Genomic DNA, 16,990 nt, shown 5'->3' with positions numbered 1-16,990 from the left:
CAAATTTGAGCCCCCACGTGCCTCTGAAAGCAGAGGGAGAGAGAACACAAAGTCCTGGCATTTGTGAGGTGGGTTCTGGGGGCAGATGCAGAGCGAGAACTTGATGTATGAACCGGTCCTGTCCGGGAATTCTTTATTCTGTAGAATTGTGTGCCCTGAAATAGCACCTTTTATCTGAGTAAGTAGAAGAGGCAATCAGATGGTTTCTTCATCTCCTAGCGTCCGCGGAGTTCGCGAGCGTCTTCCAACAGATAGCAGAGCATTGAGCGACTTTGGCGACTCCTTAAAGCTCAAGCTTTAAGGAGGGCCTCCGGGAGATCATATAAGGCTTTGAAAAGAGAGCGACCGCTGTACAAAATGTACCATTTATCTTAAAGAAAATGTAAAGACCAATACCTCAACGTATAATACAGAAAATTTAAGAGAAATCAACCAACTCGAATTTTGCTTTTTTTTAAAAAAAAAAACTGAATCACACTATGTGTCTGTGTGCGTGTTCTTTCCAGACATATGAAGATTCACGAGAAGGACCCTAACAGTGCCACAGCTACGGCCCCCCCATCCCCGCTGAAGCGCAGGCGGCTGTCCTCCAAGAGGAAACTCAGTCATGATGCCGAGTCAGAGAAAGAAGACCCAGCACCTGCTAAAAAGGTCTCGCCAGCCCCAGAGCCGATGTGCCCAGCCACGGGACTCTTGGCAGACTTCCATCCTAAGCTTTTAACCTGTCTTTCCCCACACTGTTTTGCAAGGTGTCCGCAGGAAAGAGTAACCTGTGTGCACTTCCTCTGGGTGCCCCCCACCCCCCACCACCTTGCTGAGCCCCATGGAATGAAGAGCTTGTTTCATTGCTCTGTGCTTCTTGGTTTCTCCAGCTGGAGTGGAAGCTTCCTACACGTTAGGGAACTCTTGTCCCCAGGCTTTTGTCCTCTGGCCCTGTCAGATACTGGGTACTCCATAAATGTGTATCGAATGGGTGAGTGGTTTGAAGGAGGATGGATGGAAGCATCCAGTGAGGATTTGTTGCAGGGATGAAGGGACTGGTCAAGCAGCCTCCTTAATCCCTCGGAGAGAGGCCTCCTTGTAGATGTGGATTGAGTATTAGCTTCTCTTCTGAAGCAGACCCGTGGGGGAGAACTCCTTCCTGACTTCATTTTTTTTCCTTTCCCCCAAGATGGTGGAAGATGGGCAGTCGGGTGAGCTGGAGAAGGTCGATGAAGTGTTTCACTGCCCCATATGTTTCAAGGAGTTTGTTTGCAAATATGGACTGGAGACCCACATGGAGACCCACTCAGATAACCCACTAAGGTAGGAGAAAGGGTGGAACACACCTGTATTCTGCAAAGTTCTTTCTCATTCCTGTTTCCTCTGACTTAGGACCAGTCCTCACTCCCCAGTCCTCCAAACTGAGCTAAGGGGATTCGACTTGGGTTTGGTGACAGTGCGAGGAAGCCAGGCCGAGAAGTGTCAGAGGGAAGGAAGAAAGTGGCTGTGGCCACGGGATGTGTTCACTGAGGTTTGCTGTGCTTCCTTTTCGCTGCTGGTGAGGGCCTCCAGGGCAGTTGCTGTGACTCCCCCGTGACAGGGGGGGCTTTTGAGCAGCACGCACATTTTCTGTAACACAAGAGGTGTTGCAGTCCAGATGCTCGTTAGCTGTGCACGAGTGTGTGGTAAGGACGGAAGGGCGTACCAGCTGCCCAGCAGCAGCAGCGGGCTAAGGACTTTTTGTTTCAGTTGCTTTGGACGGGTAGTGCAGAAACCTGAAAAGGCGTTTTAGGTTCAGAAGAGTTCTGCTTCTTGCCAGACACTCTACCTGACATGAAGCCTGTCCCAGGAAGACAGTGAGAGGTGACTGTTCTGCTGGTCTAGGTTGCATTTTAGGTCTCTGCTGGCTCTGAGTTCCCTGGTCCTCCGCCTATCCCGGCAGTGAAGGTGGATGGTGATAGGACTTTCCAGCAGCACTCGGGGCGGGGCTGCAGATGGCCTGGACGCGGCAGGCTTTCCTACAGAATTGCCACTTTTAAAATGCTACTGCCATAGCTTATAAGCCCTGGGAGGAACCAGGTGCCACAGGGGAGTCACAAGACTGGAAAGTGGTACCCTGTGAGGCGCCGCTGAAGGCTCGCCCCGAGCAGGAGCGAATGCATGCATGCCTACAGCTCGGGGTCTCGGAAGGCAGCTTGGGAGTGTCGGAGCTGGGCACCTGTGGACCGGATTCCCTTCCTCGGGACACATGTTTGGTTGTGACTTGGGAGTGAAGAGGTCTGAGCAGGCTAAAAAGACTTGTGTGTTGAGGGAAAGCCTCACCATATGGTAACTTAAAGCCATGTCAGATATCATTCTACTTAATCACATCAGCTTGACATTTTTCCATTTGGAGAAAAAAAGAATTTATGAAGAGTTAAAACTGCTGAGCAATTGAAGTGCTACAAAATGTCTTTTCATAACTCCCCCATCTCGGGGAAATTGCACGCTGGGCTGGCTGCGTAGGAGAGGGCGTGGGCTGGTGGTCAGATCCTGGATTGCATCCCTCTCCCCTGGGGGACCTGGATCGGCCGTATGTGAACCCCAGAGGGGGGGAATTGGACCAGATAATCCCCGTGTTCCTTTTCAAGCTTAAATTTTAGGGGTCAGTCTCTTTAACAGCTGTCCTTCTGTCCACCAAGAAGAAGCACTTGGCTCTTCCTTTGGCAGGCCCTATAGTCCTGAGAGATTCAGAAACGTTAATGGTTTCATTAACGTCCACAGCATCCCCAGGATGTGGGCTTGCAGTGGGTGGTGAATATCGAAATAGCTTTCTCGACTGAGGACCTGAGCAGACAGAGGTAAAGCCTCATGTGGTGAGTCATGGGCAGAGACAGCAATTGCACGTGGGACCCCAACCCCTGCCCCACATTCCTGCGAAACAGCCATGTGACCGAGCGCTGCGGAAAGTGAACACACTGCCCGTCTCTGAGCCTCTCTGTGTGTTTTAGTCTGGGATCAGATATCATCTTAGGAACTACCCATTTGCCCCCTTCTAGATAATCCTGTCCTACAGGGAAAATAATTTGACTCTTGCGAGAGATTTTTGAGCACCTAGAGCCTATATGACACAATGTATAGCCATGAGAGTGGAAGCTCAGGTGTCCCCTTCTTACGTGGTGGCCTGGGTGAGGGTGTGGGTTCTCCTGCAGCAGGGCCTCCCAGACGGGCACCGGCCCCAGGGACAGGCTGGGCTTGCTACTCAGGTGGGGATGGGAAGCGCATCGGTCGCTGACTGTGCCGTTCTGCACAGCCTGGTGGGTAATTCACTTGCCGTGACCCCAGGGCTGACAAGGCAGATGTGCTGTGAACTTGAACCTCACGTCCTGACTGTTTTCCTTGCCTGCTCAGGAATAATGCCCTGTGTCCAGCGAGGGGTTGGCCGGAGGAGCTCTGTAGCCTGGTGGGGGCTCCGCCCCTCCCGGCAGCCTTCCACCCCACGGGAGCCCCTGGATGCTGTGCCTGCAGCACATCCTTTGTTGGGCAGGGGGCGGTGGGGGGAAGCAAGCCATCCCCTGTCTGGGGGCTGCTGCTCTGTGGGGTGGGGCCTGCATCTGGAAACCAAAGGGACTTGATTATAGAACATAGTTAATTTCCCTCTTCTCCTCTCTGCTCTGCTGTTCCACATAATCGCCTGCTATCAGAGGAGGCCGTGGGGGCAGGCATGAGCCAGCGGGGCCCAACCAGGCAGTGAACTGTGACAGTAGCTGGTGGGAGAGACTGCTTGTTAACCCAGAGCTAAAATAGACACCAGCTCCATTTGCAAACCCCAACAGCAGCAGAACCACAGTGGGATGCTACCAGTTTAAACAGAAAGATTATAACTCAAAACAGCTGTTGGCTTCTCGCGCTCCTGCCCTGACCACCCCCGTCCCATCCCCAGAGCTGGCAAGGTGCCCGCAGTCCCTTAATAAAAAGTGTTAGGAATCCAAACTCCTGTAAATGCCGAGGCTGTCCTCCATTCCTCTCTGCTTCAAACTAACGGAGCGTGCATCAGCGTGGAGCAGAAGAAAGGCAGGAAGCCGCTTGCAGGGGTTCTAGCTCTGAGTGGTGGGGCCGTCGCCTGTGCCCTGGCATGACCGGCGGTGACCCCGCAGTCCCCCAGACAAGGGGGTGCCGATGGAGAGCCGGCATTTGGAATCCGGCGTGATGGATGGAGTGTCTTAAATTTTCTGGCCTTTTAAAAGGTAGGAAGAAGTAGACGCCTGCTCGTGCTTCTTCGCTCGTTACACCGGTGATCCCAAAACAGAATGTCACACGTGATCAGTGCAAGAATTGTCAGTGATGTGTTTTATGTTTTACGTTCCCGTCTATGTACAGAGTCTTTGCCGTTCGGGGTGGGTGCTGCTGTCGCAGCCCTTCTCGGTTTGAGGCAGACACGGTTCAGCGGCGCACAGGTGCAGGTCGGGACAGGCCCACGACAGCAGGGAGGGCACCGAGGCCGTAGCGTGGCAGTGGAGGCCCCCGTTCCTGTGTGTGCGCGCGCGCGCGCAGGTGGGAGGTGGGGGCTTGTCTCGGCCCGCAGGGGCAGGGCCAGGAGGGGCGACAGCTGGCTGCTTGCCGCCGCTCCCTGGTGGCTGCTGCTGAGGGCAAAATTCAGCAGAAGTTATTGTATAATCTTAGATGGCTTCTTGATGAAAGGAGGGCAGGTGATACATCATTTTGAAATTATTTCCCTTAAAATGTATCCAAGTGATTGAGCGTTCATCATGTGCCCGGCACTTGACCAGACTTGAAGGGAAAAAAAAAAAAAAGGCAACACAACAGCGATGTTGGAGGCAGAGCCCCTCAAGGGCTGGTCGGAAAACAAGGAAATGGACGGTTATAAAACATGGCAAAAGGGATACGTTCAGGGAAGGACAACAGGTTGCTTGTTGTCAGTGCAGAGGGAGCCTGATGCTGCCGGTGTGAAGCTTCCCGTGACGTTTTACGCTGAATGTGGAGGTATCTCCCTGTTTCCTCCCGGTGGAGGCTCTCCTGGGTCTGATCGAGTCCGTGATCTTGGTTGTCTGGAATCTGGGTCAGGAGCACGAGTGAGCCCCGACAGGCACGCCCGCCCTGCTGTCGGTGGGCTTGTCCTGTACCTGCACCGTGCGGGGAAGCAGCTGCTGCAGGCCTGCGGGCCAGGCTGAAAGCCACCCCCTCGTCTGGGTGGTGAGGGAGGTGCCAAAACCATCTTCCTTCTGGATTCTCCGGCGTTCCAAGGAATGTTTGGCTCCCTTCACTGCACCACCTCCCCCTACCCACCCCCACTACCCGCAGGGAGCCCCGCAGACGAATCCACATGGCATGGGTCCCACGCTTAACTGTCCTCCTAAAAATAAGGAAAGTGTAGAAAATGTTCATCAGTATCTGTGTTTAGGAGCCCCAGGGGTCTGCGGCTTGGCCAGGCGGGGGCAGGTTTGAAAACGGTGCTGGCGGCGGGGAGGGGGACGGGGGACATGTCCTGGAATTTGGCGGCACTTTGTCAGGAAGCCCCCTGTCCACCTTGCCCGGGGGTCCTCTCCGGGACTTGGGCCGTTCCGAAGCCCAGGGGGCCACCAGCTTCTGCACTCACCGCAAGCTGCCCTCTGTGAAGTGCTTCAGACCTGCCCTGACTTCACGCCACACTGGTTGCTCGAACAGTCCGGGCAGGGTGTCGGGACGCGGTGTGCAGTCTGGTGGATTCCTGGGTGTGGGGAGGGCAAGCTGCCGCCCGCCACCGGCCAGGGCCCTGTCACAGGGCCCTCACTGTTGCTCCCAGCAACTGGGAGAGATTAGTGCAGCTGTTGGATGTCAGTTCTCTGGCTGGGATGGAGGGAAGGCGGGAGGGAGTGGGGGGGAGGGTGGGCACCAGGGCAGGAATGTCTGAACCGGGTGGGGCTCCGAGGAGAGGTTGTTTGCACTTACCCCTTTTTGCCTCTGGAGACAGAACAGGGAAAAAATGAAGCATGAAATCCCTTTTAAAAAGGAATCTCAGTCTTTTGATTAAAACACTATAATGAGCAAGAAATTCAGTATCTCAGTATCTCAAGGAAGTAGCTGGGGTGAGCTCAGCTTTACCAGAAGGTAACAGGTCACAGGTTCTGCTGGCAGGGGCCGGGCCTCCCGGCTGCTCAGGGAGTAGTAGTGGCAGCGGGGGCTCCCAGGTGAGCCACTGTCCAGGGTCCGGCCATTAAGAACGTGCTCCGGGTTGTAGAAGGAGCTGGGGCATCTGAGTCCCCGTCCTCTGAACAGACCGTGTAGCAAGGGGGAGTGAGGCCGTGAGGCCGGCCAGCTCCGTCCCAGCCTGCCTCCCGGCACCTCCCTGGGCCCTCCCACGCCCCCGGGGCGAGCCGAGGCTGGTTCCCTGTCTGGAAAATGCGTTTGAGGACTGTGGTGAGGAGGAAGGGGGCCAGTCCAGTCCCCGGACTGCAACAGGCACTAGACGGGCATCCCATTCCAAGGAAGTTGAGGAATCCCATTGCGGGGCCTCTCCCAGGTACTGGTTATTTGACAAGAGAACATGAAAGCAAGTTTGTGTCTGAGTCCGTACTGTTCCAAAGAGGTGCTTCTACCTGATTCTGCTCCCGTAAAGCCTGGGAGCTGAATGACTGTCTAAATTTGGTTCGCGGGATCCCTGGGTGGCACAGCGGTTTAGCGCCTGCCTTTGGCCCAGGGCGCGATCCTAGAGACCCAGGATCGAATCCCACGTCAGGCTCCCGGTGCATGGAGCCTGCTTCTCCCTCTGCCTGTGTCTCTGCCTCTCTCTCTCTCTCACTGTGTGCCTATCATAAATAAGTAAAATTAAAAAAAATAAAATAAAATAAAAATAAAGTTGTAAAAAATATTAAAAAAAATAATAATTAAATAAATAAATAAATAAATAAATAAATTTGGTTCGCGTCCTACCTACCGAGATTTTGTAATCCAGATGCGAAAGCTGGATAGTTAGAAGCTTGAAGGGACCTGATAGCTGTAAATCAGAACCACGCGTCATTTTCCATAGATTGTTGGGGAAACCAGAGATTCTAGAGAAACGCTTCCTTATATTTAGCATAGTAAAAAAAATACATGTACATATTTATATAAAACCCCTTTCCTGATGGAGGTCCTCTGCCCCTTAACTGCCATCAGGGCAGACGTGATGTTGCCGCAAAGGTGACGTCCCCGGCGAGGGCGCTGGTCATCTCCTCAATCCACTCTTAAGCTTTTCCTCTGACTTCAGAATTTTCTTCTCATTCTGGAGAGTTGAGGTCGCCATACACGTACAGCATCACTGTCGCAAGAACGGGGGGTGGGGTGGGGGGTTAATCCCAGATTTGTTCAGTGACGAGCTTCTTGGTGGCCTTGCCTTCCACTTGGGTAAATCCCCATTGCTGGTGATTTACCTTGATGTGTCTGCAGCGCTTCCTTCCCATCTTAGGCGCTTCGGGAAACCCGCTCCCGTAGGTGGGGACACATTCCTTTTTTTTTTTTTCCTGAATGGTGACAGCTGTCAGCTCTTCGATGAGCCTTCAGAGCGGCTGCCTTGGTGCAGGGCTTCCTCTGGGACCCACACTTCCTCCTCAGAATGCCCAGACCGTGGTGGCACGTTTGTGGCCTTTCTACCCCAGCGCGGGGTTCTATGGTTTCCTTTGAAGAAATAGATGAGAAGGGAGGAGATGTAGCGTCTTCCAGCAAGGGCGTGTGCTGTAAGAGAACTGATACCCTGGCGCCCTGCCTCACGGTCGCAGGCGCCCCGTGGTGGGTGTCAGTCCTCCACGCGGGACTTCCAGATTTTAACTTTTGTCCCTTTGAGACTGGTGGCGGATCTGGGTATGGAGAAGAACATCATTTGCTTCCATGACCGCTCTCTGCGACTCAAAAGGACAGACCCCTCTGCTGGGGAAGGAGAGGATGTCCTTGACCGGCCAGAGCTGGCCTGTGCCAGTCCCTGCCTTCCTGTGCTGTCTGCCTGTGACAGCCAGGGGCAGAGGGTGAGCGCTGGCTCGTGGGGTGGGGTCTCTCCCAGCGCAGGCGGCCGTGCCTGTGAGAACTAGGCTCCTTCCAGGCCAGCCAGCGTCAGGTGTGGGGCCGGTCTGCTGTGGGACTTTGCTCGTTTCTTTAATTTCTGCAGGTGGAGGGACAGGGAGGCCGCAGAGAAGGTATATATTGAAGGCTGTCCGTGTTTGTGGGGTGTCCCTCCAGCCCGCAGAGCCATAGTGGAACCTTGGCTCACGCCCCTGCGTGCTGCTGGGAGGCATTTCCCTCCCCCAAGACCCCCGCCCCGGCCCTCTCCTATCTCTGCTTCACACTTACCCATACCCCTTCGGTGACATCGCAAGTGGTGCTAAGAGAGGCAGGGGGAGAGCAGATAAGCCTCACGCAGCTGCTTTGCCCCTCTGCTGTCAAGACAGCCCTGACTGCGTGCCCCCACCCACCCCGGCACAACTGCAGAGCCCTGGCCCCAGTAATAGGAGCCATCATGACTGAGCAGCCCTGCGGGGCGCCAGGGTGTCACTTGTGGGGGGAGTGGGGAATGATAGAAACTCTAGTGTTCTAAATTAAATTTTTTTTTTAAGATTTTATTTATTTATTCATGAGAGACACAGAGAGAGAGGCAGAGACACAGGCGGAGGGAGAAGCAGGCTCCATGCAGGGAGCTCGATGCAGGACTCGATCCCAGGACCCCAGGGTCACACCCTGGGCCAAAGGCAGGCGCTGAACCGCTGAGCCACCCGGGTCCCCCTGAATTTTCTTTCTTACAGAAACATTTGGTAACATGTGCTGGAATTCAGGTGATTTCTGGGTGAAATCGGCTCTGGTGAGCTGTATCGGGGTCCAGAAACACGGTCTCTGTGAGCAGGATGACTTGGAGTCCACATCCAGGTGTGCACGGGTGCGTATTTGGCAGTTGAGGACGGCCGAACATCCGTGTGAGCATTCATCCCTGTGTTGGATATGTAACCTCACCTGGCCTTTGGAGTTCTTCCCACTGATGAATTTTTGTTTTCCTGAGAGTCATTTATTTCAGTATGTGATTTAAAGAGAGAGGGGGAGAGACCCAGGATTGAGTCCCACATCGGGCTCCCTACATGGAGCCTGCTCCTCCCTCTGCCTGTGTCTCTGCCTCTCTCTCTCTCTGTGTGTCTCTCATGAATAAATAAATAAAATCTTTTAAAAAAAGGGGGGGGGCAAAAAAGAGAAGTTTTGTTTTTAGAAGTCGGGGTGGGGGGTTCCACTAGCATCTGTAAATCCCGGGACTGGGATTCGCTAGTTGCACTCCCCCCAGATGCACGTATCTTTACTGACCGTGAAGTTCTTCTCCATTTGGGAAAGTTGCCCTCCCTTTGCATTGCCACGGCATCAGAAAGCGGTCTCTCGAGTCTGTAAGATTTCCCCCTGGCACGTCGTCAGAATCACACGCGAGACGAAATGGCCCTCCAGCGCTCCCCGGCCCTGGACTTCGGACGTGCAGCCGAATGTTTTGCAGAGGTGCTGTCCGTGGGTCCCTGGAGTGGTTCCGTCGGGGGCAGGACTTGAGGGATCCCACGAGCCCCAGGGTGAGGTGAGAGGGGACAACCTGAGCAATGGCTGTGGTCTTCATGAAGACCGACAGGCCCAAGTGAAGTTAGCACAGACCCCAAGATTAGATGCTGTGGGTGACCAGCATCACCCACAGACTGACAATGGTCTCCATTGTCCTTGAAGAGCTCTTTGGAAACAGTTGCAGAGTGTTCCTCCTGGGGCCCTGGGAAGGCTGGTTGAACCGGAGTGTCTCTGGCCGACAGAGGCCCGTCCAAACGTTTCTGGGTGATGGTTTTCCACACTGGTTTGACCTGAGGCCTGCCAACAGGTGCCGAGCGTGAGATGGGAAGGGGCGTTTTACTGTGGGGGTTTTATTTTCTTCTTACCATCCTCGCGACGTGCTTCTGGTTTCACAGCAAGTTTTTTGCGTTTTTCTTCCCCTCTGCCACTTTCGAGCAACCTACGAGATGGCGTTCTGTACCTTTGCAGAAGTGAAATAGGAGGAGCGCGTTGATCGAATCCCATGAAAAGGGAGGCGTGCAGTTGTGGATCTGGGCCTTATTTCGGTTATACTAATAGGCTCTGAGTGCATGTGCAGGCTGGGATGGTGTGTGCTGCTCTCCTGAGCTGTGGGCCCAAGAGCAGGGGTGGTGGCACAGCATAGATGGTGGCCAGGAAGGACGTGCCCTTCTCTCATGAGCCTCAAGATTAAACAGAAGCAGTGGAAATGGTAGTAAAGTCCTTGGGAGTGAAGAGAGAGAACACATCCGTTTGAAATTAAAATTCATTTTCCCTGCGTCTTCATTGTTGGCGACGGTGGCCAGGAAACGGGCTAGGCCTGCTGGGGTTTGTTCCTAGCAGCGTACGGTGACGGTTAAGTTTGCAGTAGCACCTTGTAGTTTTCTGACCATTTGTTCTCTGTCACTGATGGTAACTCTAAAGATCCCCCTGTTCCAGATGAGAAGGCAGTCAAGGGTCAGAGAAGGATGGAGAAGAGCTCTCACAGGCCTGTGGCATCGGGCATGCCTAGATCTGAGGTCCTGTCACTTGATTCCCCCTGGATGAAGGCGGCCAGGGAGGGAGCGATTCCTATCTCAGGCCTGTTTGGGAAATTTTGCCCAGCGGGCAACCCAAATACAGATGAAATGAGTTGGCCAGGATCGCACAACCTCCACTTCCCCTCCCACCACCTCTGGTCCCTGAGGCCATCCCACACCACTCCCCGGTTGCCTTTCACAAGGGACACAGAGCCTGTGGTTGGCGCTGGTTTAATGCAGCCCTGTGTTTATTGAGCACCTACTATGTGTGAAACCGTCCTAGGTGCCAGAAACGGGCGGGGCTGGAAGGTGAGCCAGAGAATGGAGGAGGGGATAGACGTGTTAGAGAGGAGTGAGGAAAGCTCGGTGTCATTAAAAACTCGTGGCTATGAGGGATCCCCGGGTGGCTCAGCAGTTTAGCGCCTGGCTTTGGCCCAGGGCGTGACCCTGGAGTCCCAGATCAAGTCCCTCATCGGGCTCCTTGCATGGAGTCTGCTTCTCCCTCTGCCTCTCTCTCTCTGCATCTCTCATGAATAAATAAATAAAATTAAAAAAAAAAAAAACTCCTGGCTATGAGAGAAGTGCGGTCAGCTCTAATTACCATACGATGAGACACCCTCCTCCCTCCCTTTTAGAAAACTGACTGACGACGCCCCTCACACTGAGTACGCATAACCAGCAGGCTGTGCGCTAAGTGCGGTAGATTCAGGGAGGGTGTTCAGAAAGATGTCTGGGGTACAAGAGAAAACTAAGAGAGCTTTTCCTATCAGGGCACCCGGGTGGCTCGGTCAGTTCAGTGTCTGTCTCCTGATTTCATCTCCGGTCATGATCTCAGGGTCATGGGGTCGAGCCCTGCGTCGGATTCAGGGCGCAGTGCAGAGTCTGCTTCTCCCTCTCCCTCTGCTCCTCCTCCCACATGCACGTTGTCCCTACTGCCCGCCCTGCCAGTCAAATAAATAAATAAAATCTCTCTTTTTAAAAAAAAAAAAAAAAAGAACTCTCATCCTTTAAAATTTCATCTGTATATTGTGTAATATGCCTGGCCCGTGTATGGAAATACTTAAAATGAACACATTTCTGTGTCAGACAACAAACACATATGGTGTGCGTGCTCAAAAATGTCCTGTTCATCGGGTGCTGTCCAGTTTACCGAGTTTCCAGCCCACTTTCTGGCTCACCTGCTTCCCTTTTGCAGTTAACTGCACGCTGCCAAGACTCAGTGTTGTGTATTCTCAGCCTGTTTATGTCAGTAATACTTGCAATCATTTCCTATCATTTAATTAAATTTCATAATAAGCCATTGAAGTTCTTTTATTTTTTTAAAGAATAATCTCTGCGAAACTAAGTTGGGCTGACATGATTATGGTCCACATTAGACAGGGTGTTTCTTTTATTTAGGGGAGGCGAGACGTCTGTGAACAGTGGAAAGAAATAATGGTACAAGTCTGGGGGTTCTGCTTTCACTTGATGTGCAGAAATCAAAGTTCTTGCTCTGCCTTGAAGAATCTAAAACCAGGGGGGGAGGCACCTGGCTGGCTGAGTGGGTTAAGCGTCTGCCTTTGGCTCAGGTCATGATCTCTAGGTCCTAGGATTGAGCCCCGTGTGGGGTTCCCTGCTCCACCAGGAGCCTGGCCCTCTCTCTCTGCCCCTCTCCCCCGCTTGTGCGTGTGCTCTCTCTCTCTCTCTCTCTCAAATAAATAAAATCTTTTTTTTAAAAAAAGAGTAAAAGTGGAAATCCACAGTGCTGTATGATGAGCATGATTCATGCAGTGGCAGAGATGAGGAATGTCTCCCCGTGCAGCTAGGCTCCGGCGTTAAGTCCTTGGCGGTCGTTCTGTTCTCTAAGGTTGCAGCAGTGCAGAATTAGTGATTATCAAACCGTCGTTTCTAGAGGAAACACAGGGTCAGCTTCCTGCGGGCCTCTGCTTGCATTTTCATCAGCTGATCCATACAGATCCTGGTGTTACGTTTTCTGTTTTAAGAAATCTTACTCCGTGAATAGTGCTGACTCGGGAACAGTGCACCCCCCACCCCCAGCACCGGAACCGGTGCCCGGATGAAGCTTGTCCGACGCACATCACAGCCTCTGGTGCTCATGCACACCCCAGGCGGCTCTTCAGTACGGTGCTTGGAGGCCGTCCTCAGCCACCAAATCACCAACGAGAGGCGCAGGAATGCTGGAAGTATGGCACCAAGTAGACGGCGGGAGGGACACCTTAGAGTCTGAGCTGGAGCAGGACGGCAGAGCAGTGTCGCCTTGGTCAGCCGCAGCCGGGAATACACAGGCCTCGGTGGCTCCACTTTGTCACCTTTCTGTGCACGTCCTCAGGTGCACCGTGAGTAGGGACGGGGTTTACAGATACGTGGTAGCGAGTTGGCAAATTGACAAATACAGAATCCACCAGTAATGAGGATCGACCCTGCCTGAGGTTAGATAAAGTAGTTAATGTAGGGGGTGACTTTCTTTTGCTGCACGCTGCACCTGAACCTCCTACCTGACTCTGGTCCTTGAGCCCCTCCTCTGCAATGTGCAGTGAAGCCTGCCGCCTTCACAGGGAAAGCTGAGCAGGGACCCAGCGGGGACTGATCACACACTCGCTGATTCTCCCTAGCGCTACCTCCCAGGGTTGTCAGGAAGAATGAGTTTAGGTATTTGTTGTGACAGCCCCACATCCGGGACAGCGCCCGGCGCTGGTCTGCAAACATCCTACACAAGATGTATGTAGTCGGTGCCCGCTATTGGAAGGAGCAAGTAGTACAGACTCCAGGTGCAGGGTGCTCGCGAGTGGCAGCCCCCTCGGCACCTGCCCTTGCACTTTGTCACTCTCTCTCTCATTCCCGCCTTCCAGGGAAGGCACAGAGCAGCTCAGCTCCCGTGTCGCGCAGCTTCCCAAAGCTCACCTGGCTTGTGGCCAGCATGGGACAGAGGGAAAGAAGCTGGGAGAGAGAACGTCGGAATCTTCTCCAGTTCACAAAGGGCCAGGCCACATGAGGCCACCGGCTTGACCGCCCAGCCTGCCTAGAGTGGCTCACTCTGCCTGCACGTAAACCCCAGCTGGGGGCCTTCCTGAGCCCTGGGCTCAGTGCCTCCCTCCAACCCCGGACCCCTCCACCTTTTCCCCAGAGAGAGACTCGGATAGTCTCATAGGTTTGCTGGGGAAACCCAGCTTCGCTTCACCCCTGCCACGGTGACACTCGGGATAAGGGTTTCCCTTCTATAGTTTCTATAAATTCACACACGCACACGCACACTTCTGCTGCAAATAGTGCTTTAGACGTCGTTGAAGCTCAGAAAAAGAGGCAAAAGGTCAGCTCACTCTCATTAGCCATTTATATATATTCTTTAATTTATTCATGAGAGACAGGGAGAGGCAGAGACCCAGGCAGAGGGAGAAGCAGGCTCCCTGTGGGGAGCCCGATGTGGGACTCAATCCCAGATCTCTAGGATCACACCCTGAGCCAAAAGCAGATGCTCAACCGCTGAGCCCCCCAGGTATCCCTCCATCTGTAATTAGATGTTTCTCCCTCTTTTTTTTAAGCTGTTTCTCTCTTATATGCATATTAGGAACATTTTAGACATATGCACGAGTAGAGAGCACAGTAATGAACCCCCGTGCTCCCCAGTTTCAGGAATTCCCATCTCACGGCCCTGCCCTTCACATTTCATCTCTTCTCCCATCCCACATAATTCCAAAACGAGTCCCAGACATCACATTTCATTTACCAATATTTCACTATGTATCTGTAAAGGAGAAGGACTTTTAAAAAGAAATGCACAACCAGAAGACGACCACAGCTTAGAAAAGTTAGTAATGATTTCTCACTATCGTCCAGTGTGTGGTCAGTGTTAAATTTCCCCAGTGCAGACGTTCTCCCCAGGGTCAGTGGAGAGCTTCCAGCTGACCAACCGCCGGGGCGGTGATGGGTGATGATGGGGTAGGGGTGACAATGAGCATGCAGTTGAACTGGAGTCTGGGCAGGGGCAGTGACAGAGCTGCCGTGGGGCCTTGACGTTGCAGCCCCTCCAACAGACAGCGGGGCTCTTGAGCATGCTCTGGCTGGAAAGAGAAGTTCTCTTGAGAGGCTGCAGCCGTGCTGTGTCCCTCCTTGCCTTTCTCAGGCCTGGGACTCAGCCCTCTGGGTGCTCAGGCCGGGCTTCCCAGTAGTTGGGCCGCCCCTCCGCCCACCCCCACCCGCACCTGAGGGCGCTCCGGGTTCCCTGGGGCCTCCATCCCCGGTGGGGGCCCAAAGACAGTTCCCTCAGAGAGACTTCTGTGTTTGAGTGGCTCATGGGAACCCAGTGTGCTAAGTTTAATGGAACCACAACGGGAATCCTAATGGCAAGATGTGGCCGAGGTGGTGCTGGGGGCAGAAGAGGTTGGACACACAGCAGGGCCTGGCCTGGCTGCAGCACCATAAGGAGAGCAGAGGTGCACAGACTCGGCACGGCGTTCGTCACTAGAGGGAAATGAGCTCCGCTACTTCGTGGGTGATTTATTATCCCTTTTTTCCCCCGAGAAGAATTTCAAAGCAGAGAGTTTCTGCCAAGGTGCATGCAGTCGTAAACTGGGGTCGGCCGTTCTCCCCGCGCCGAGACCCACGTTTGTTCCCTGCAGAGCCCTGAGAGGACCTGCCTGAGGGGTTTTGTGAGAGCCACGTGCATTGGTAGCACAGGTATTTGGAAAGGTGTGAGGCCCACAGCGCCGTCCAACAAAGCCTGCTGTGGTTGTAGAAACACAGAAATGTGTTAGGTCTGCTCTACCCGGTGCCACTGTTGAAATGAGAGGAACGTAACTGGGGAAATTTCAATTAATTTAAATAGTCAGGGATCCCTGGGTGGCGCAGCGGTTTGGCGCCTGCCTTTGGCCCAGGGCGCGATCCTGGAGACCCGGGATCGAATCCCACGTCAGGCTCCCGGTGCATGGAGCCTGCTTCTCCCTCTGCCTGTGTCTCTGCCCCTCTCTCTCTCTCTCTCTCTCTCTCTCTCTCTCTGTGACTATCATAAATAAATAAAAATTTTATAAATAAATAGATAGATAGATAGATAGATAGATAGATAGATAGATAGATAGATAGTCACATGTGGCTCCAGTGGCTGGTATATCCAGTACCAGTCCAGGGGATGCTCTTAATACCATAATGATTGGGAGTTGTCGGATGGTTCTCAGTGAGGACCCAGAAGGTGACACTGTATGAAGAGCGGAGGAAGCATCATAAAATGTCTTCAGGCGCGGTGCCCGGGTGGCTCAATCAGTAGCTCTCAAATTTAGGCTCAGATCATGATCTCTGGGTCATGAGATCGAGCCCCACATGAGGCTCTGTGCTGGGCGTGGAGCCCGCTTTAGATTCTCTCTCTCCCTCCCCTTCTAAAAAAAAATTTTTTTTTTTTTTTAAATAACAAAATGCATTTGTTTCACATCTTTGTGGCTCAGGACAGTTAAGGTGCAGGTCGTCTCTGAGGTGGAGAGCGCTGATCTTCAGATGGACTGCATCTGTGGGAGTCTTTCGAGGAAAAGGCAACAGCATCATAACAGGTGTGGGTGGAGGACGAACAGGGTTTATGTTTGATCTTTGCTTCGTGCTAGCTGTGCCACCTCGGCCATGTTGCTTATGATTTTTGAGCCTCGGTGTTCCTGTCTATAAAACGAAAGTCAGAAGGGGCACCTGGGTGGCTCAGCGGTTGAGCATCTGCCTTTGGCTCAGGTCGTGATCCCAGAGTCCCAGGATTAAGTCCCCCATCGGGCTCCCCACAGGGAGCCCGCTTCCCCCGATGCCTGTGTCTGCCTCTCTCTGTGTCTCTCGTGAATCAGTAAAAAAAAAAAAAATGATGCCCACCTACCTGCGAGGGGCTTGGTTGGTGCCCCTGCAGGATGCTTTGCTCTTTATTGTAGGAGCAATGGTGGTTTTTCAGATCACGATGCTTAATAATATCAGAATTAAATACATAGTCACTGTCTTGTGCTACAAGTTCGGTTGGAGAACTTGATTATCATTTCATCCTCTTCCTTTCATCCCCATCAGAGACGGGGGATGCTGTAGAGTGCGTGCAAAAGTGTGCTATTTGACTTTTTAAGCACTTATGATAATTAGAATCTGTGCATCGAAGGGTGGGAGAGACACCTTCGAAATGACCGTCTGTGCTGCGTAATTCAGGTAAGAACAAGTAAGCCTGCAGCAGTGGCCTCAGGTTCCCAGCTGTCTTACCGGACATACCTCCCTGTTCTGTCTGCAAAGATTGTGTATCCAGAAGTTGGTGAAACATAATTTTTTTTAAAGGTTTTATTTATTTATTCATAGAAACACAGAGAGAGAGAGAGAGGCAGAGGCACAGGCAGAGGGAGAAGCAGGCTCCACGCAGGGAGCCCCATGTGGGACTTGATCCAGGGTCCCCAGGATCAAACCCCAGGCTACAGGCGGCGCTAAACCGCTGTGCCACCACGGCTGCCCCATAATTTTTTTTTTAA

The 16,990-nt window shown here is 53.0% G+C and overlaps 1 protein-coding gene across 18 annotated transcripts in view; it reads left to right on the top strand.

Annotated features, from left to right (window-relative positions):
- The window catches only part of RREB1 (ras responsive element binding protein 1), a 176,027-nt gene that overhangs the window by 136,791 nt on the left and 22,246 nt on the right, over positions 1-16,990 (top strand). For 12 of the 18 annotated variants that reach the window (XM_072813829.1, XM_072813827.1, XM_072813826.1 and 9 more), the window contains 3 exons: positions 507-651; positions 1,172-1,305; positions 15,959-16,060. In XM_072813829.1, coding sequence (XP_072669930.1) covers positions 507-651; positions 1,172-1,305; positions 15,959-16,060 — 381 coding nt within the window. The remainder of the gene's footprint in view (positions 1-506; positions 652-1,171; positions 1,306-15,958; positions 16,061-16,990) is intronic. The other 6 variants (XM_072813842.1, XM_072813839.1, XM_072813841.1 and 3 more) reach the window with 1 other exon arrangement.

This window comes from Canis lupus, chromosome 37 (genome assembly GCF_048164855.1).
Source record: "Canis lupus baileyi chromosome 37, mCanLup2.hap1, whole genome shotgun sequence".
Taxonomy (NCBI): Eukaryota; Metazoa; Chordata; class Mammalia; order Carnivora; family Canidae; genus Canis; species Canis lupus.
Note: the sequence above shows the minus strand (reverse complement) of the source record. Positions and strands in the feature narration are given on the sequence as shown.